General features: G+C 51.0%; 2 protein-coding genes and 1 long non-coding RNA gene across 3 annotated transcripts; 1 reads left to right on the plus strand and 2 right to left on the minus strand.

Annotated features, from left to right (window-relative positions):
* The first annotated feature begins 3187 nt into the window (after positions 1-3187).
* LOC121094624 (bestrophin-1-like) lies at positions 3188-12648 on the plus strand. Its single transcript, XM_040608530.1, has 9 exons — positions 3188-3419; positions 4319-4413; positions 4817-5050; positions 6122-6276; positions 7329-7406; positions 8919-9071; positions 9574-9654; positions 10483-10634; positions 11003-12648. The coding sequence occupies exons 1-9, from the start codon at positions 3268-3270 to the stop codon at positions 12198-12200; spliced, it is 2298 nt and encodes a 765-aa protein (XP_040464464.1). The 5' UTR covers positions 3188-3267; the 3' UTR covers positions 12201-12648.
* On the minus strand, positions 4338-7037 carry LOC121094627. Its single transcript, XR_005829904.1, has 3 exons — positions 6577-7037; positions 4811-4901; positions 4338-4427 (listed from the first exon to the last, which is right to left on the minus strand). It is a non-coding gene; the product is annotated as an uncharacterized LOC121094627 (long non-coding RNA).
* A 1018-nt stretch (positions 12649-13666) lies between the features above and the next one.
* LOC121094623 (ferritin heavy chain) lies at positions 13667-18308 on the minus strand. The gene is made up of 4 exons (XM_040608529.1): positions 17978-18308; positions 16116-16262; positions 15028-15153; positions 13667-14005 (listed from the first exon to the last, which is right to left on the minus strand). Exons 1-4 carry the CDS (start codon positions 18086-18088, stop codon positions 13841-13843), a joined length of 549 nt encoding a protein of 182 aa, XP_040464463.1. The 5' UTR covers positions 18089-18308; the 3' UTR covers positions 13667-13840.
* Between the last annotated feature and the right edge of the window lie 2265 nt (positions 18309-20573).

Below are 20573 nucleotides of genomic sequence, written 5' to 3' on the forward strand. Positions count from 1 at the left end.
AGGGATGGTCACAATTGCAAGGAGCAGCTTGGGAGCAGAAAAGGGACCAAAGACCCTGGAGAGACAGAGGCAAGGAGTTCTCTGGCTTGGTGGGGGCTTGAGGACAAAGGCAAGGGCCAGCGTTTCCCCGGGTGGCATGCAAGGAAGAGCTGTGACAGCCCCCAAGCACTGCCGGAGCAAGCATGCAGAAAAGAAAGCGAACACATGGGAAGAGTCTCAGGGAGAGAGCAGCAGAGTGGAAGCCCCTAACATCCAAACCACAGCTGGAAGAGATGGCAAACTCATCCAGGGACAACAGAGACAGTGAGGAGTGACAGAGGAACATCACACAAGAGCCAGGCAGAGCACAGACCAGGTGCTCCACCAACCTAAGGAGCCAAGAGCTTCCCCAGGGAAGAGAGAGCTGGGCAGCCCCCAAGAGCCACACATTTTCATAGCCTTTGTGGAAAATTCCAGCCCTACTTAATCTCCTGGGGCTCCTGTTAAGATTGTGACAGAGAAAGGGACCAAACAGGAAAGAATTAGAGGAAAAATGCCTCTCTCCTGGCAGCCACCACGGCTGTGCCAGGAGTTAGCAGCAGCAGCCGCGGAGCAGCCAGCCCTGCCTCCCCCTCCTCCAGCCGCCTCTATAAACACGCAGGGCTTACTCAGAAGATTAGAAGGGAACAGGGCAAAAGACAACAGAGTCTCTTTTGTAATGAGGAAGGATTACAGCATCAAGTGACCGGCTGCAGCTCCCAAGTGGGTTTCAGGCTCCTTAGCACACCGTGCCGGTCAGGTTCAATCCCCCCATGAGCCAAGGGGGCACGAGGAGGCGGGCCGTGGCGTGGGCCACAAAGGACCCCGCAAGGACACATGCAGGACCAAACCTCCACAGCCTCCAACGCAGCTCAGAAGCCCATGACTGTAAGTATCTAGTCCTCCCAAGAGCAGATAGATTCCTTCAAAGATCTATGTTCCTGCCTACCTGTGACCTCGTCTCACTCCATCTGTCCACTCTGTCTGCTTCTTCTCCATCTTTGCGCTAGCTGCTCATGTCTGTCTGCCTTCTTACGTGGTGGGTAACGCACCTGCCACAGCCTTGGTGCTGCAGAATCTTGGGCGCTGTGGATTCCCATGGTCTGACTGGTGTCGGTCGACCTTCAGGTGCAATGGTGAGTCCGGTCGGATCAGGCAGGAGGGCTCAGGCAGGGTCTCCCTGGGGAGCGGGCTCTGTGGGTGCCGCAGGACACGGCTCTTCTTCCCCGTACCGACTCAGTGTGCCAGAGCCGGTGCTGCGGTGAGTCGCCTCCCGCCACCTACCTCGACCCCAAATGGTACTGAGTGTGCCAACTGCCGAGTGCCATCCCGGGGCAGTCCCGCACAGGCTTGGCAGGTGGGCAGGGAAGTGCCTTCATCATTCAGGGCTGGAGGAAAAAGCACTGGGAAAAGCCCCATATCCTGTGCCGGAGCAGAACTGTGTAGAGGTGGGTGCCATCCATTATTTACATGGACAGGAGTTGAAGTTTTCCATGTTTGGTAAAAAGTGAATCTGTATTTGAATTACACAACAGTCTCCCTGAGCACTTTCAAGACCCAAAGCATAGAGAAAACAGCCAGCTTTCTGTAAGCAGCCCCCAACGAATCTATGGGTGTTTGCATACGTTTCTCACCTGTATAGCCCATATGTGTGCAGTCTCCAGGGCAATTAAAAACTGCTCTTCCAAGTCCTCTGCACTGGCTAGCAATCATATGGAAATGGCATGAATGTGCACGAGGCTCCAGTGAAAGGTGCATTTGTGCAGCTGGGGAGCCCTTGGCAGGGCAGGGGCCAGCTCTGCTCCTTTGATAGAACCTGGGAGAGGGGCCTCAGGGAGAGATATGACAGGGAAACCCAAAGGAGGAGCAGCACTGAAAAGCCAAAGCCAGGACAAAGATGCTATTTGGTTGAAGTAACCAACAAAACAGACTTTGCTGGTTTTCTTCACTGCACCAGCTCACCGGGACTTGAGTTGGTCCCCACCTAAGTGTAGGTCTTTCAGCAAGATGCTTAAATGAAGAGCATGGACACAAGCTTATCTGCTTTCAGCTGCTGCTACAAAGCAGCTGAATTGTCCCTTAAAGTGCTGCTTTACCTCCACCATTCAGGGAAAAGCCCAAGGCCCCATAACTATTAACATCATTGCCTCTTAAACAGCAATGCCTGTGTCACAACCTGGTAACTCGTTAAGATTAGAAATACCAACAGTTTCACATTGGATAATTATTTATAAACCAAGGGATCATTCACCTATCTGCCTGGCATGGATTACACTGGTGGTTTGGGTTTGTTTGTTTTTTTTTTTACAAAGTCAGGATTATTTGAATGTGAGTCTGATTATTAACTGATGATAAAGAATTATTTATCCAAGGTTATGCTAGAAAAAGTGCAATGGGGATCCTGCATGTTTGGGAAGCATTTCAGGAGCCCGAATGCCTTTTTTGATCCAGTGTGATTTATTGTGCAACGTATGGTTGAAGGAGAGGGGAGGCAGAGCTGCTCGTATTCGTGCTCTGTGAGCCAAATTCCATCCCTCCGTTCTCTAACAGGGGGGACTGTTCTGCCTGCAGGACTAGGACCAGCATTGTCCAGATATGGCCCTCAGCCCAAATTTAAAGACAGCTATACTTGTTGGGCAAGTGCTACAAACCCCATCAAATCTCCAGGGCTACCTTCATCTGGATCAATACCAAGAAATCTCTCCTTTCTGGGGTTTTTGCTTTCCTTTGGGCTTTTTTTTTTTTTTCCCCCAGCAGTATTTCAGGAAGACACTTCCCAAACAGTAGATTTACAGAAACATATTTGAAGAAAGTACTATAAGAAAAAAATTAATGGCTTAAGCAACTTTGGAGTCTGTGACCCTAAGAAGTGAGCTTAAACAACTCCCTTTTGTGGAAGGGAGTGGCAATTGGGCTTTGTCCTCTCCAACCAACCAGCCCCGCTTGACTGCTGACAATCAACGCTTGAAACCAAGGGCTCCACCAGAAAGTGTATTTTCTATCATTGTAACCAGCTCGAAGGCAGAAAAAAGATGGCAAGGTCATCAAATTAATTGCCTCCCATCAATGTCCTCCTAGTTCTCTATGTCACTGACTTCATCTTACCTGTCTTTTGATCTCAGCTCGTTGTTCCTTCCTTCCTTCCTGTTCGCTTGCTGGGACACTTGAGGTGTCCGTGTCTCTTCCCTCTGTGCAAGCTTGCTGGCAGCTTCAACATCTGCTCGCTTTGTATCTCCACTAGGATCTGTGATGACGGTGACATACACCAACCGTGTGGCTGACGCCCGCCTAGGCACCTTCTCACAGCTCCTGCTCCAATGGAAAGGAAGCATCTACAAACTTCTTTACTCTGAGTTCCTTATTTTCATCTCTCTCTACTTCACCATCAGTCTTGTCTACAGGTAAGCATCCTTACACCCCGACACTAACACACCCCTCACTCTCAGCCTGCCCTGGAGCAGGACAACTGAGCAACACAGGACTGGGATAGTGATCCTGGGGAGGAGCAGCTGGCCAGGAAAGGAAAGGTCCTTCCTCACTGCTCCAATATGGCTTAGCAACTGAGAAATCTCCTTTTTCAGCCCTGGGAAGTAACACGGTTTCTCTTCCACGGGATGAAGAGTTGGATTTGATGATTTCCTACAGAAAAGTAATGTGTAGATCAGTGGAGACCAAGACTGAACCAATACTGGAGATGGCCCCCAGCGGGGAGCTTTAGGAGAGAGTTTCCCTCCTTACACAACAGGCAATAATTTGGGCACGTTTTTGAGAGCAGACATCAGCTCTGAGACCACAGATCCGTGATCAGGCATCGTCAGTCTGTAGCTGGTCTTGTTTTGATGAGGAAAGACAGGGAGCTCCCCTCGCTGGTTCGATCACAGATGCAGCACAGAGGCAGGGAAGCAGCTCTAAGAAGCAGGAACTCACCTAAGAGCAGAGTTTACACTGACATTTTGCAGGATATTAAGTGAACCATGGTGCACATCCAAGCTCTGTGTCAAATGCTGGATACCCCACAGCACTCTCCTGAGAAAAACAGGGGTGGTTCCTGACATCAAACTGAATCACTCGCCACACGCTCTCCATCAATGCCCACTTCGAGCTCCTTTGGGCTGGTCAGCAGGGTGTTTTGGGGAGGTGGGCTGGTGTCCCAGGCTGTTCACTCACATCATCCCCAGCCTCACAGCGTAGCAGAGTTGTGACTACCCATCCTTGGCTTCCCTGGCCAGATTCCTGTCCCAGCAGGCCAACAAGGCATAGACTCTTCTTTGAGGCTGATGCTGCTGTTTCTCCCTTTTAGGCTGATCCTGAGTGAGAGCCAAAGGCTGATGTTTGAGAAGCTGGCGCTCTACTGCAACAGCTATGCTGAGCTAATCCCCGTGTCCTTTGTGCTGGGTAAGGAGCTCTGCCTGGGAACACAGAGAGGGGAAAGGGACAGCACTGGACCCTGGTTTGGCACAGGTCTGCAGGCGGGCAAGATTCACTGAGCAGGTCCCTCCCTCTGCCTTTGTAAAACCCCTCAGGCAGAATACAGGGTTTCACACCTCAGCTGTGAGCTACGCCCCCAGCACACAGCTGTCAGCTGTACAAGCGTGCTCTGGGTTCTGCCAGGAGGGCAGGCACCAAGTAGCACCAAATAAACCATGAAACCCAGACTCTTAACGTCAGCATGGAGATCTGAATTGCCCTCCAGGCATGCCTGCACCCATCCCTGCAGAAGCAGTACCAGACTTCCTATACACCAGCATTTACACCTCCCACTCCTTTAGGATGGCTAATTTGCTCAGCTCACCTCTAGGTTTCTACGTGGCTCTGGTGGTGTCCCGCTGGTGGGCTCAGTATGAGAGCATCCCATGGCCTGACCGGATCATGAACTTGGTCTCCTGCAACGTGGATGGGGAGGACGAGTATGGGCGGCTCCTGCGTCGTACCCTCATGCGCTACAGCAACCTCTGCAGCGTGCTGATCTTGCGCTCAGTCAGCACTGCTGTTTACAAGCGCTTCCCCAGCATGGAGCACGTCGTGAGGGCAGGTCAGTACCAGTACTGCCTCCTGCACAGCTCTGACACCGAGCAGACAGCAGCACCTCGCTGCTGGTTTTAGGGCAAAGAGCCTTGAAAAGGGCCACGTGCTCTTCAGACAGGAGATGGGATAGTGCTGCAATGTGCTCAGCTGATGTCTGCAGCAGGTGCTAAGCATCTGCTCGTGCCCTAGCTCTGCTCTTCTGAAATAATCAACTGCTTATGCTTCCCCTTTGCACAGCATGCTTGTTCCTACCAGTGGCTGGAAGGCTTGTCTGAAAGATGAAGGGTCTCTGCCCCAATGTTTTGTGTAAGGAGAGTGTTGAGATCCAGTTTGTGAATGTAGATGCGCTGCAGGTCACAGGGCAGCTCTGGCTGGCCAGGTTCGGATGCCTGTGGTGCAGTGACTTCACCAGGAGCTGCTCACCCTGCACTGGAAGCGTGCATGGGAAGAGAAGAGCTCTCTGTAGTGAGTGACCCTGTGCACAGATCTGTAGCAGAGCACAAGCAGACCTCTGCCAAGTGGTATGTTTGTCCTCCCTCAGGGCAACAGTTTTCCACCATGAAGGTGGGAACTGGAGCCTTGGACCACCAACCTTAACTGCTGGGCTCCCTGAATCCTCTCTGAAGATGCTCCTCAAGGGACATTTCCCACTCTGCCCAAAGGGAGATGTCTGCACCTGCCCTAGTCAACTGGGTTCCCTTTGCAATCCAGAGAGAGAACCAGGCAATTTTAGGACACAAGTTATCCCATTCTCAACACATGTCTGCGTACACCGGGCAACTGCACCCTCAGCAGTACTTTATCTCCCTGCTGACTGTGACCTGGTCGGGTATGCTGCAGACATCCAAAGTGAAAGGCAATAAAGCCTGCCTCTCACACTTCTGTAACTCACTGTTCTAACAAGACGACTTGTCCTCCTCCCTTGTGTCTCCCAAAGTCTGAGTGTCTGAGTCTTTCCTGTGATTTTTAAGGAGAGCTAAGGTGACCACCTGAGATTTAGATGTTTTCATTTCAGACCAGATCAATTCCTTTTGCCCTCTATAGCCATCCCTCTCCCATCTACTCTTTTTTTACCCAGGCCTCATGACACCAGAAGAGCACAAGAAGTTTGAGAGCTTGAATTCCCCCCACAACAAGTTTTGGATCCCGTGTGTGTGGTTCTCCAATCTGGCTGTGAAGGCAAGGAATGAGGGGAGAATCCGGGACAGCGTGCTGCTCCAAGGCATCCTGAATGTGAGCGACAGAGGCAATAGGCAACTGTTTGAGATTCTCATCCAGTCCCCAGGGCAGAACTATGGGGATTTCCAGAGTCAGGCAAGGAATAGGAATGGTGAGGTAGGACAGTGAGCCAAGCCTGTCCCTGGGGACATTACACTAACTTTGATGGGAAATGCCCCCACTGCCACTCTCTAGCTTGTGACAGAACAGAGATTTTCATGGCCTGCTGACGTGGTAGCAATGTCACATATATTAGAGGCAAGGGGAATGCAACATCCTTCTCAAATGTGGGACCGGGAGGAACACAAGACTCACATCTAGGTGTGGTAAGGGAGACACCCATACAGCAGGTCCTGGATCAGCCTTCCCACGCTTCAGACCAGCCAGCGACAGTGGCCAGTGGAGGTCTCTAGGGTACAGATGAAAAAACCACAAGGAAGCATGTATCTGGAAGAAACCAAGAGGTCAAAAGCATCCCCAACAACCAAGGTCCCTGTAGAAAACTTCACTATTTAAAATTCTTAGATTGTCCTGGGAAGCAGGCCATGCTCCACAGACAAGCCCTGGAAATGATCCTTGCCCAGCTGCAGAGAGAAAAGGTCCAGAGCAGCTCATCCTTTCTGATATTCATGTGCAGAGAAAGTCACATTGTTTCTGTTGCCTGGAGTGAGATTCATCTGCCCAGAGAGAGATATCTCCCTCTGGGCTATTTATCCAGATTCAGTATACAGTCAGGAGAGAGAAACGGATGCTCCCGAGACATTCTTTGTCTAACCTGCCCGCTGCTCATTTTGTGAGGAGATGAACTCAGCTATGAAGTGAGCTAGGAAGGGATCTTGGGCTCAGATGGAGACACCCAGGCAGCAAGGAGTTCCTCCAGGGTGAGCATGAGCCTCTGCTGGGCAGCCAGCGAGCAGGAGTCCTGGCTGGGCAGCCCCCTCCAGAGGAGGTGTGAGCAGGAGGGAACGGGCTGGAGCGATGAGGGGCGATGGGGCCGGAGAGGCTCAGCATCCCCAGCAAGGAGACGCGAAGTTACGCTGACAGGCCATTCCTTTTCCCCACTGCAGGAGCTCAACACCTTGCGCAGCCAGTGTGGGCGACTCTATGGGTACGACTGGATCAGCATCCCCCTGGTCTACACTCAGGTGAGAAGGGACCCCCCACAACTACTGCTCTGCTGCCTGCCTGTGCACACTGCCCTGCTACAAGGCGCACCCCCATTTACACCCGTACCTGAGTCGCACAGGGGCCAAGCTGACATGAGGTACACTTGGACCCCTCATCCCTACCTACACGCATCGGCTTTCTCACACACGCAGCTCAGCAGCCCAGCCCAGCCTTATTTCCCCAACTCCGACACAGCCACCTCCACAGAAACACCAGAGGTAACTAACCACACTGCGTGCCGTGGAAAACACAGATACACACTGACCCACTCCCTGCAGGGAGCATGTCCCTCAAGAAGTCCCTTCCTACCCATCAGAGCTGAGATCTGTCTGGCAGCAAAGCTGCTCCAGCAGGCAGGGCAGCTCTGGTGGAGCTATGCCACGTGTGTGAAAGGCAGCGGTGTGCGTGTACTCCGGTGTTTAATGGTGGTCTCGATATAAACCCAGACAGACACTTTGGCACCAGCTTGCTCCTTTGTCTCACACAATCCAGCTGCTCAGGTAACACTAACGCACTCCACCATGAAATGGAAACTGCTTCTGTTCACGCAGCAGTGCTGAAGGTTAATGGGGAACACATTGGGAAAAGCAGTATCATAGCATGCCTTTGCCCCCTCTGCTGTACACAACCCGTTTTTTTAATCGGGCTCCATCCACAATGCAAAGTCTGTTGCTCCAGGCACTCTCTGTCCTGCCCATCACGGAACAGCCCTGTGCTGTTCCCTGCCAGGAACGGCATGGCTAGCTCACCAGTCTCGTGGTGCTGCGTGTTTGTTTTGAACCCCCTTGCCTGTTACATCAAGAAACCATGCGAGAGCCTCAGCTGCTTTTAATTTGAAAAGGGGAAGTTCCCGGTCCTGTGATCGCAGAGAAGTACAAAGCTCACTGTAGCCTGAAATCTGGGCAGGCGAGCAGGCAAATATTAAAAAGACCCAATGTGAGGACCAGGAAGGAAGAAGCTAGTTCAGAGTTCGCAGCACTGCCAGGGTGTCCCTCCCCTGCAAATTAAATTGGACGTGGCCTGCCAGCATGGACTGAGCCATGAGATGCTCAAGAGAGCTTTCAGGAAAGACAAGGAAAAGAATGAAAGGAGCTCACAGCACCCCTTGCTTCAGCAGCAGAACAGCCATGCACATGCCATGTGTCAGTTGTTTTAAGCTCTTTCCACCCAGGCTGTCACATGCTTTCTTCTGCCACTGGCTTTCTGTGACGCCTACACAGATGTCATTCCAGGAACAGCATGGAATGAAAAACAGTATGTAACAGCTAAAGGGCAAAGGGCATTTTTAAAGCTTTCTGCAGTGGAAATGCATCTTCCTGCAAAAAGCAGAGGAGAAGCCTGAATCCAAGGCTTTCACGAGGCTACAGAGCCAGCAGCTCTGCAGCAGCTTGCCGCTGTTTGGAGATGTGGGGGGTGGAACTGAAAAGGGATGCTGGGAAAGCAAGTGAGAACTCAAGCTCCTCTGGTGTGTCCCCTGGCATCTTTCCCAGGTGGTGACCGTGGCTGTTTACAGCTTCTTCCTGGCCTGCCTGATCGGGCGGCAGTTCCTGGATCCAGAAAAAGCCTATCCCGGCCATGAACTAGATCTCTTTGTGCCCGTCTTTACGTTTTTGCAGTTCTTCTTCTATGCTGGCTGGTTAAAGGTAAGTCCAAAAAATTATGTCTGGAGCTAGAATCTGACCTAGCCAAGAGTTTTTCCCAGTGTTGGTTCACCAGGGACCAGCTGTGTTCTTCGGTCTGTGGGCAGGATGCCAAGTGCTGGCATACAAATGAGAAGCCATCAGGGGCCAAGGGTATTGCAGAGACCTCAGCTTCTGAGTGTCTCACCCTGGAGATCAGCTCCACCTTTCCCTAAGCTTTAGTCCTGACTAGTCTGGGGGAGAAGAGCAGCAGTAGGCTACACGTTACCCGCAGTGGTGGTCCACAGCAGCAGGAGGGCTGTGTGAGCAAGGGGCAGTTACCCGTGCGTACCAGTCTCCCACCCACTGGAAAGCCTCCATTTTTAACCCACCACTTTTTGGGAGGAGCAGCATTGCTCTAAACTCAAGGCACATCATGCTCGAGACTGCCCCACAGGCCTTATCCCTGCAGGGAAAGGGGCAGGTACAACCATGATGACCTCTGCTATGTGTTCTCCACATGCAGGTGGCTGAGCAACTCATCAACCCTTTTGGGGAAGACGATGATGACTTTGAAACCAACTGGCTCATCGACAGGAACCTGCAGGTAAAGTGAAGGCAAGATCCTCCAGGTGAGCCTGACCTGCAGAGGAACACTGAGGCAGGACTGCACCTGAGGGTTCAGAGAGCCCTGCCAGCAGTCACCAAGTTCTTCTGCACCCCCCGTGCCCATCTGGGGCAGAGCAGCAGTCCCCATCACCCTCACGCTTTCCTGAGCTGTCGGTGGCTGCATTCAAAGAGGTCCAGGATCTCCAGACGGAGATGGCTAGGAGAGCAGGAGGAAAATGTAAGGCTTCTCAACAAATATAAGGGTGAAGGGATCCAGCTCAGTATTCCCAAGGAGACATCCCAGGCTCCAGGAAGAACACGGGGCAAGACCTGGACCAGGAAGACCCACACACACCAGGGAAGACAGGGCTTTTGGCCCGTCTTTGTACAGAGACCAATTACAGCTTTAGTCCATGCTCTGGCACACACGAAGGATCCAGACTGTTCGTTTCCTGCCCTCACTACCTTTGAACAACATCATTCCTGCCTCTCCCGAGCTTTTCCACACTGTGTCTATACCTAGAACTGCCTTCCTCTGCTTTCCTCCACGCAATAACTCTTCACCTTCAGCCCTTCTTAACACTGAGCCCTTCTGTCCCAGTAAGCATATTGCTTTCCTGTCTCTTTCAGCATCACTTTCCTTCCAATTAATCAAATTTCTCCGCGTGAAAAACAACCCAAGGGACATGAAACCACACAGCAAACCCAGCCACCTGCCTCGCTCCTGCGCTACATCACTTCCTACTGCCCTGCATCCCTTTGTCCACTGATAATAGACACACAGAATGCCATTCCCGCCCTATGACATTCTTGCTGTCCCCTGCAGGTCTCCCTTATGGCAGTGGATGAGATGCATCAAGATTTACCCATTCTGGAGAAGGACCTGTACTGGAACGAGCCTGATCCCCAGCCACCCTACACCGCAGCCACTGCTGAGTACAAGCGACCATCATTCCTTGGCTCAACTTTTGATATCAAGTGAGTGCAGCCACAGGCTGTCTAACAGTCCACATTTACCTGGGATCAGGCCTTGTGCAGGATATTGCACTTGAGGAGGAAGACCGAGCAGTAGTATCTTCCCCCATAGTCTGTGAAACCTTGCTCTAAGGTACTTTTAGGCTCATCCAAAGCCAAGAGCCAACCCTCCCAAAGAAAGGATGCCTCTGACCTCTTTCCCCCCTCCCCTCTATTATCAGCATCCCTATTGTGGGGGCCTAACATATCCAGTGGCGATACAGGAAGGGAGCAACTTCGCACTGGCAGCAGCAATCCCTCTGCTGCCAGCCTCTCCACCAGAACCCACCTCCTTTTGTGGCTGTGTAACAGCCTGTTTTGCCTTTCCCCAGCATGCAGAAAGAAGAGATGGAGTTCCAGCCTCTGGAGCAAATTAAAGAGAATGAGGAGGCCAACCACTCCACACCATTACTGGGACACCTGGGCCGGCTCCTCGGCGTCCAGTCGCCAAGCTTCTCCAGGTCCTCTTCCCGGATGAACCTGCTGCGCAGGCGAGGAGACCCCACATCCCCCTTCTCCCATTATACGTACCAAGACATGGGCAAGTCTGGAAGCCCTTGCAGCATCAACCAGCCAAAGGGAGACTCCAGCTCACAGGAACAGTGGGACAGCGAAGACAGGAAACTAAGGGACTTTGATGCCTTCATGTCAACCCCATTTTATGAGAGACCTGGTTTCTACAGTGCCCCACAGACACCGATCAGCTCTATCCCCATGATTTTCCCTTCTAGACGCCAAGGCCGTAAGAAGCCCCCAGCACTCTCCAGTATTGCTGCGTGCTCGACTTCTCTTAGGGATGTCATTGTCAACTCCTCACCTTCCAGAGTCAGTGATACATATAAAAGCCAAAGCTCCCTTGGCTCAGGGGCAAGGGAAATGTTTATTTGGCCAACAGATCGGAGCAAAGGTCCCGAGTCACTGGTTTTAACAGTAGAAGAAGAGAGCAACTCTAACAGTAAAAGCAGAGAAGCTGCCACCTCAGGAAGTCCAGGAGCTCAGTCCACAGCATCAGAGAGTCCCAAGTTCCCCTTCTTGGCAGAGTCCCCAGACCACGAGAAGCAGGGTAGTTTCAAGAACCTCAAGAGCTTGAAAGCTTCCCACCCACCCTGGCTAACCCTGGAGAACACAGCATCTGCCACTCCCAGTTCTGAGCATTCAGGTGCCTTTCACACCCCCAGTAACAAAACCCCTGGAGGCAGTGCCTCCTTCTGCTTCTCATTCACTCCTGTCACATCTCCCGTACTGGAGAGATCCCACAAGGGAAACACAGGCCCTGAAGCTCGCAGCCTAAGTTTAGAAGATGCAACCAGCACTCCAGACCAGCATCCAGCAGAGGTTTCCAGGAACATGAGAGATACTGGAAATGGAAGCACTAATACTCCCCCTACAAAAGAGCCAAGAAGAGCAGAGAGTCCATCCCCCAACGACTCTGGCATCTCTTTAGCTGAAGGTGACTACGTGGGGCTGATGGAGGTGATCACAGAGACCAGCGAAAACATGTGTGAAGAGCAGATAGATCAGTACAGCTAGAGCAGACCCAAGAGGCACGCGCAGGTCTGCTGAGATACCTGCCACATCAGCAGTATCGCAGGATCTTTACACTTGGCCACACTGGCACTCACCCAAAGGGCAGCGCCGCGAACCACCTCCTGCTGGGAGGTGCCACCAGAGCCCAGCCGAGGCTAAAGGCAGCGCCAAGTTCACACCGCTGCTGGCCTCAGGTACAACAGCAGGCACGCTGCAGCGTTGCAACAGTAACAAAAGCCCCTCTACATTTGCAGCAACAGAACAAATAAGACTTTGAGCAGTAAGTATTGCAGCTACAGCAACAGCTCAGCAGGCACCAACCTAAAGAGCCTGGAGCACAGGGGTAGCCCAAACCAGAAGAGGAATATAGTTAATATTATTATATATTAGCTTCACATCACAGCAAGAATTGGAACTTCAGCTTTATATCAATATTCATCACAAGACCCATCACAAGTCTCAGGCAACACATGCCCTACTGAAAAGGCACTGCAGGGAAAGTAAGGGACTGAAGCAAGTCATGTCTAGCTGGTGTTTTCCAGTACTGGAGGAGTAATGGAATAAGGCAGCGCACATGTCTACTCAGACAGGTGGCTGCAATCAACTGTATTCGCCCAGCACATTGCTTCCTTTTGAAGTTACACCAATCTGTCACCAGTTTGACACTACTCAAAGAAATAAGAAATCATCTGGATGGTAGCAGACACCCACCACACAGCTCTGAGTTTTTACTGTCTTCCCTAATAAAAGCAAGGCTCAAGTCCCAGGACCATCCGCTTCATCTCCTCTTTTTAAAGTTTCCATGCAACAACAGGAGTTTAGAGAAACCAGTTTTCCTACTTCCTGTTTTCAGAAACAGCTGCAGATCTCCCATATCACAGGGGGCACATGAAAAATGTTATCTCCCACATCCCTTCCACTGCCTTTACAACAGCAGTCTACTCTCTCTACCTTACAAAAAGTTGCTAAACCTACACAGATGGCACCACCACCAGCTGCAGCTCCTTAAGACAGCAAGGCAGTTCCTTCAACACTGCTTTTGCAGTCCAACCTGACAATAGAACACAGCTCAAAGTTGTTATTCACTGTATGTTTTCTCCATACACAAGAGTAGTGCCATTTATATGACAGCCATGATGCCTAGTGAGGCACTAATTTCCCCTTCATCAATTTAGTTGCCTCATCTAAATTAACAGGGAACAATTTTTCCTTGCACATTCCTTACAGCAAGTTTTGTTGACAAAGGCATTTAAAACACAAGTTTAGTCACTGAGCAATTCCTGCAGTGGATGGCAGTTCCCTGCCCACTGGATTGCAGGGGGAAGGAAAAACTAAGCAAGTAAAACTTAATCCCTCTAGTATATTTCTTCATCCATGTCCAACCTAAAATGACCTGTCACCAACAGACTACAGAGCACAATCCTGCAAGTAGGAGCCTCTCGCTCCTGAGAGAAACAGAAAAAGCCAACTTGAACCAAGTCACTTTATTGGATGGAGGGCAATACACAAACACAAGAGAAAAGGGGGGCGATATTTGGTACAGAGTGTGAGAACTGTTTATCTAGATAACTGAAAATGCATGCATGGCTGGACAGTAAAGTAGGAGTCCCACTGAAACCCATAGGGTGGCTCTTGGCAAGACTTCAGCTCTCATTGTCACTGTCCCCGAGGGTGTGCTTGTCAAAGAGGTACTCTGCCATGCCATATTTTGGTGCCCCCATCTTCCGCAGGTTGGTCACATGGTCACCCAGCTCTTTGATGGACTTAACCTGTTCATCCAGGTAGTGAGTCTCAATGAAGTCACACAACTGAAAGGGAGACAAGAATTGTAAGTTTAGGCCTGGACACGGCTTATCCTGCTGAAGCAGCATCTGAAACCCTACCAATGCTCTTTAGGGAAAGGAGAAGATACAGGATGCCAGTTTTAAAGCTGCATAAGATACCGGAGAGGAAGCATTTAGTTTTGCCTCAGCAATGCCAGGACAAGACCAAAGTGAGGCAGGCTTATATAGGCACACTTGCTCCAGAACTCTGCAAGCACAACAGTATGTCAGGAAGCCTCCTCCCCTCTTCCTCACCACAGGTAGCAACGTGAAAGTTTCTGAACAGATTTAGAGGCCTCCACTGCATAGCAGTTAATTCATGACTGAGTATTTACACCTGTAAAATGCTCCAGCTATGTGGTTTCTCTTTTAGAGGTCCCTCACTTATACAGGACACTCTCAAGAGTACTTTGATTCAGACACATGCTGATGTCTTCCTGATACTAAGCAGCCTCAATCCACCCTTGCCAGTAACTTCTATCTGTGAAGGAACCCGTTTCAAACACTGCATTCTGAAGCATCACAGCTTTTAACATTCAGAAGCAGCAACTGCAAAATTTTATGATAAAAAAGCCTTATGACACAAAGCCTTACAGACACCCAGCAATTCAAAGTCAGAACTCATCCCCCACAGAAACAGGCCCTTCCCACAGCTCAGCTTCATGCATTTCTTCTCTTCAAAATGCTGCTCATGCAAGTGCTCCGTCTTCCCAAGAGCAACAGAAGGATCTGAACAAAACTACGCACCCACTGTTCTGTCAGGCAGGCCTCAGCCACCCCAACACACTGCAACTGGTCCTCCTGGAAGACGGCAATAACCTACCAAATAGCCATCATATAGCCTGACACCTGGGCCCTTCCCTTTGGAAAGGCTGAATCACTAGTTCACACCCTTTTTTCACCTTTAGTGATTTCAGGGACACACATATAGCCCCTAAAACCCTCAACTAGACACATACACGCCCCCTCATTGCACATCCACATTCTCAGCTTCAGCATCCACTTACATGTGGGTCGTTCTTTTCAGTTGCCAGTTTGTGCAGTTCTAACAGTGACTGGTTCACATTCTTCTCCAGGTGCAGGGCGCACTCCATAGCAGTCAGTCCATTCTCCCAATCATCACGATCTGGCTTCTAGAAGGGGAAAAAAAATCACATGACCGTATTTTCTGTAAGTACCCATGCACCATTAGGGAACAAAATCTTTTAAATTAGTCTCAAAGCCTGTTCAGACAACGTTTAGGCATTTAGGTATCTACCTGGCAGACACACAGTGTACACTTGGAACAGAACTGAATGCATGCTCCACATCCCAGACCTCTCCCCATCCCCTAGAATCTCTGAGCTCTTGTAGCCAAGACAGCTAACAGACCTACTGTCTTCCTCCTCCTGTTACAACCTAACGGCCTGAACATCTGCCTGTGTAAGCAGGCACGATCTCAGAAAAAAAGCAGCTGAGACACCAGCACTGGCAAGTCTAGTCTACAGCTCACAAGTACCTACCAGAGAGTCCAGTCTTTACAACTACTCAGACTTACTAGTAAGCAAGGGAATTCTTCTTAAGTGCCCATCACTTCATTCCCTGTTTTCCCTGTGACTAGCAGTCTTGCATTAAACTGGCCCTACAACACTGCTTACTTTCTGCTGTTCCAAACTAACTCAAATGACTTCAAGAAAACAGTGCTATGAAATCTTGCAGTGGGCCATAACAAGCAATTAGAAATCTCAGGTTTCCTATTGGCAAGTGAATCAAGAGTTCTCTACAAAACAGTGTAGACAGAATACTCTTGCCGTTACATTTAAGACAGATGAACCAGTTGTGTTCCAGTTATGCTTACCCCACAGCAAGCTAGGGCTAGGCATCCTCTTTTTACACAAGTAGTGCTTTTTCTTAGTCAATCAGCACAAACTATCAAATTACCGAGTATTTCTAGATTTTGGGCTGAGCACCACACATAGATTGCAGCAGTCTGGTATGCTTATCTGCTGTCAGCTGCTGCTCCTGGGAGAGGACCCACAGGGAAGTTTGTCCCCTTCCAGTCTGGAGACAGACAAGTCTAGTTCTGCTTTAGACAGCCCATAGCTCCACTCCTCACCTTGATGTCCTGCAAAAAGATGCGTCCGCCCCTCTGATTCTGTAGCTTCATCAATTTCTCAGCATGCTCACGCTCCTCATGGGACTGATGCAGGAAGTACTTGGCAAAGTTTTTCAGAGCCACATCGTCACGGTCAAAATAGTAGGACTGAAAAATAAGAACTCATATTCAAAACCCAGGCCTCACTCCAGCAGCCATACAAAGCTAGGAACTTACTGTGACTTCAGATAGGTCTCCTCTCATCCCTACTTCAAGGTGGCTGGAGTTCAAGATAAGGCTAGCAGCAGCCCTGACACCAGCAAGGCAGGGTGGCAAACTCTTTCCTTCGAAGTTAGTTAGATTTTCCTGACTAGGATTAAATTTTAACCTGTACCCCCCTACCATGAACAGCATAGAATCTGTGGTTCAGTTCTGAAGATACAACCTCCCCACCATGCTTCACAGACAGATATTCTTCTGAGCACCATTCAAATGCCTTAAAAACACAGACGACCTGAAAAGTCTTTTCCAAGAAGGATAAATCTTTGCTGCAATTTTTGTTTGCAGTCATCACAAGTCAAGGTTCTGACCTGCAATGCCAGTTAAAGGTGGCCAAGAACTTTAAGGTACTTCTGCAATAAAGCTCCTAGGCTTCCCAGGGATTAGATTAAGTAGTACACTTTCTACTTTTGGGAAAAGGAAAAAACCGCATCACATTTAAAAGACAAAAGATAAACTGAAATAAAATACATATTCAACAGCAAGTACAAGATCAGTTTTTTGAAAGCAAAAAAATAATAACAGCAGTTAGAAGTCATTACACAGCTTGTTTGTTCTTTGGTCAGAGCCATTAGGCAGAATTCAATGGAAAGCTTTGTATCAACTGCCAGTTATTTACCAGAGGAACTACTACGGAATTCTCTGCGCTTAAGCTAGCGGCTTGGAGGTTTCAAGGCAAGACACTGGTGCTTCTGTACCACTATCATTCACCACCATCATTAGATTCAGCTCTTCATAGAAACACAGAAAGCAAGCTGTAAAGTTCTCCACCTACGTGCCACAGCATCCCACGACGTAAAGTCAAGTGACCTGTGCGTCTACAGCACAAAGACTGCTGCACAGAGGTCAGCGCTGCCACTGGGACCAGTTACTCATCCCAGCTACGGCTAGCATGGGGGGTCTCAGGCCAAAAGAGACATGGAAGCAGCGCCAAGGAAAGCACGGGTTCCCACCAACTCACTTCAAAAACCCACGAACGAAAAAAACCCTTGCCCGAGAGACAAGGACGCCTGTGGGCCAGGTGCCAGCTGCCGCTCCCCAGCCCAGCCCCAAGGGCAGAGCCGCCTGCGAGCTGCTGAGCTGCGCCGATAACGAGTCCGCCAAGGGCAACGGCCCGAGCGGTTAACGTGTAACCCACGTTCGCCCCCGAGATAAAGGCCTCACCTACCGAACACAGGCGGCCGCCCCACCCCCAGGGGAAGGCCGGGAAGGGCCCAGAGGCGGGGGAGGAGGAGGAGCGTGGCTGCGCCCGCAGCCCCCGCCGCGCCGCCCTGCCCGGGCCGGTGGGGCAGCCGGGGCTGCTGCAGCCACCCCCGGCCCGGGGAGCGCACGGGCAGCCCCGGCTACGCCTTCACCCCCAGCAAGCCCCTCCAGGCCTCCCTCCCTCGGGCAGGCCGCATACAGAGGGTGCGACGCTTCCACCCGCCACCCCGGCAAGGCCCTGGCCCAGGGCGGGCCCAGACCTCCCCGCACCGGCGGCTGCCCCCGAGGCCGGCCCAGCCCCGCTGCGGCCAGTCACCACAAGCGGACCCGGGTGGGCCGGCAGCGCCCCCTCGCCCCCCAGCAGCCCCCTCCCTTCATGCCCACATCCCGCGGCCGCTCACCATGCTGAGGTACACGTAGGAGGCGTAGAGCTCCAGGTTGATCTGGCGGTTGATGGCGGCTTCGCAGTCCTGGTGGTAGTTCTGGCGCACCTGGGAAGGGGGCGCTGCCATGGCGATGCCTTACGGGGCGAATCGGTGGGTACGCAACGGCAGGGTGAAGTGGCAGAGGAGGTGGTGGTGAGGGGGGGGGGCGGCGGGCCCGAGCGCGGCCGGTTCCGTCCAAGCACTGTTGACGCAGGAACCCGCTCCGCCTCGCCGACGCGCTCTGAACACCCGCTGCCTGGCGCCGCCCGTTTTATAGTGCCGCAGCGTCACGGCGCGCGGCCCCGCCGCGAGCCCCCGGGGGCGGGGCCCACCGCGCGCTCCTGCTGGCCCAGCGTGACTCAGCACCTCCTCCGCGCGCGCGCCGCCTCAGGGCGCCGCGGCCGCCGCTCGGGGGTCCTGCCCGCCACCCCCCACCCCCGCCGGGCCTTTCACCCCAAAACTATCAACCCTCCGCCTCCAGGGGAGGCCGACCCCCGCTCCTACCCAGACCCGGCGGCTGGGGGTGTCTCGGCCCGGGCGTGGGGCTCCCAGGCCGGCAGGCGGGAGCAGGCCTCGGGGCAAGGCCTAGCCAGGGCCCTGACAGAAACGCGGCTGCTCGCCAACAAAAAGCCGTGCTGGAGCTTTAAAACTGCACCGGCAAACGTGTGAGCAGCTTAAGTTACACCGTGTTGGAAAGGAAGATAATCATGGCACGGTGGATGTGGCTTCTTTCTCCTTTTGCTTCCTCTGAAAGTAGCAGCTGGGACTGCAAACCAGTGTAAAATCTCAGCTGGGTGCCAGACAGCAGCTATGACTCTGGTTTGCCACCCCAGCAGAGCAGCTGGTGACACTTCCTCTCTCAGTGACCAGGCCTGCCTTTGGAGACTGCCTCAAAAATGCTCCTAAGAAATGCACTAAAATAAAGGTGAAAATCCCTAGTTAGCCTGATGAGCCAAGCAAACAGGGATGGACAAACACGGCTGAATGGTCCCATTGCATTTCACAGTTGCTCCAAGTTACTAACAGGCACCTGCAGTGATGTTTTTTGGTGTTGGCTAACAACTTGAGGAAGGCAGCATGCTGGATTTGGCACCAGTGATGACTAGAGACACCACGCACAAAGCAGCTGGTGAGAAACTAGCATTTTTTGCCCTCAAACGTTCAATTTGCTTGGTGGTTAAGTTTAGGAGAGGAGCCTCTAGTCAGTTCAAACACAATGCCAAATAATAAGTAATTGAGAAATCAAAGGTCAAACGGGAAAACCAGCCTTCTGATAATGATTATTTCAGCTGCTTTTAGTGTTACCACAGTCATACCATTTGGGCGGTCATTTACTTGCAACGAACACTGGATTCTTTTACTTTCTGGTGTCTGAAATTTTAAGCAGATAAGTGCAAGTTTGAGGCCTAGAAATGTCCCACTTAAACTGCAATCATCCCGTAACATTGGGCTGCCAAAACCTTGGCTTTTACTAAGCCAATGTTAACGTTGACATTCATCAGAAATATTACGAGTTAGCATGTTATTACTGAGCCTGCACACTCAGGTTAAATCAATTTTCCTCTAACCAGTTCTTTCTACAAAGTTTTATTTGGTCTTTGAACCTTCCTGGTAATGTGTGATTTCCCATGCATGACTGCACGGGTGTCTGTGTGAAAAGGGCAGCGCCAGGCTTGCGTCAGCACAACAGCACTTTTCGAGGTGCTCTGAACACCTGAAGGAACAGGCAGCCTATGGCTTCCTTTGTTTTAGTCTTTTCTGTTGCTTCCGTCGGTTAACTATCAGAAGTAATTAAGATCTGTAAGTTAACATGGGTCATACCTATTGCTTCAGCAGGCTGCCAGGTACATTTGAAATCTCCTGTTCTCCTCCCACACAAATGCTTATATAAAAAAATAGGAAAAAACAACCCCCAAAAAGAGTTCTAACTGCTGGGCGGCCTCCCATCACTGTTTGCATGCTGTGGTATTTTCACCAGCTTGCAGGTACCTCAAATAAACCTTCTGTTTGGCTGAGTAGGCTTGCCAGAAATTAGGAGTTGTCCTGAAGCACAGATTCTGGTATAACTTGACACTCTATATTGCCAGCTCATTGCAGGGTATGTTTCAGCAATCCGGAAAGACTAACCTTGAACCTACAAAACCCTAAACCATTTCTTTTTTGTTATGTTTGCTGTTTGTGCTCTCTTTCCGCCTAACCTTTTTACCTGTGACTGACAAAGGCACACGCAGAACTAGGAGAAGTTGCCAAGCAGCTTTTAACTTGAAAGCTATGGTTGTTTATTTTTTCCAATCCTCATTACATTGTTTCATGAAAAGGCTGTGCGACAGCACATTTTGTAAGCAATTAAGCGGAAGTCCATTAATAATAGGAATATTTCCTCTGTAGTTTGGAGAGTCTGTGCAACCCATGATTAAACGTCAGTAAGATTAGGGAACTCCTACATGCTGTGTTCTGGATCAGCTGCAAATTGCACAATACATATTATTGTGCATACATTGTAGATACATGCGGCCAGAATAGGGAACACCGGGTTGTACAGCCATGTGTCATGGTGTCTTGGTGACCAAGG

Source organism: Falco naumanni, chromosome 10 (genome assembly GCF_017639655.2).
Source record: "Falco naumanni isolate bFalNau1 chromosome 10, bFalNau1.pat, whole genome shotgun sequence".
In the NCBI taxonomy this organism is placed as follows: Eukaryota; Metazoa; Chordata; class Aves; order Falconiformes; family Falconidae; genus Falco; species Falco naumanni.

Bases quoted from the DNA above. Each gene is read 5' to 3' on its own strand.
- LOC121094624 (XM_040608530.1), top strand. From the start codon at position 3,268: ATGACGGTGACATACACCAACCGTGTGGCTGACGCCCGCCTAGGCACC. The intron at 9,072-9,573 runs GTAAGTCCAAAA...CTCCACATGCAG, and splicing joins TCTATGCTGGCTGGTTAAAG to GTGGCTGAGCAACTCATCAA. The intron at 9,655-10,482 runs GTAAAGTGAAGG...TGTCCCCTGCAG, and splicing joins TCATCGACAGGAACCTGCAG to GTCTCCCTTATGGCAGTGGA.
- LOC121094623 (XM_040608529.1), bottom strand. From the start codon at position 18,088: ATGGCAGCGCCCCCTTCCCAGGTGCGCCAGAACTACCACCAGGACTGC. The intron at 16,263-17,977 runs GTGAGCGGCCGC...CTTATTTTTCAG, and splicing joins CCTACGTGTACCTCAGCATG to TCCTACTATTTTGACCGTGA. The intron at 14,006-15,027 runs GTAAGTGGATGC...TCTCCCTTTCAG, and splicing joins CTGAAAAGAACGACCCACAT to TTGTGTGACTTCATTGAGAC.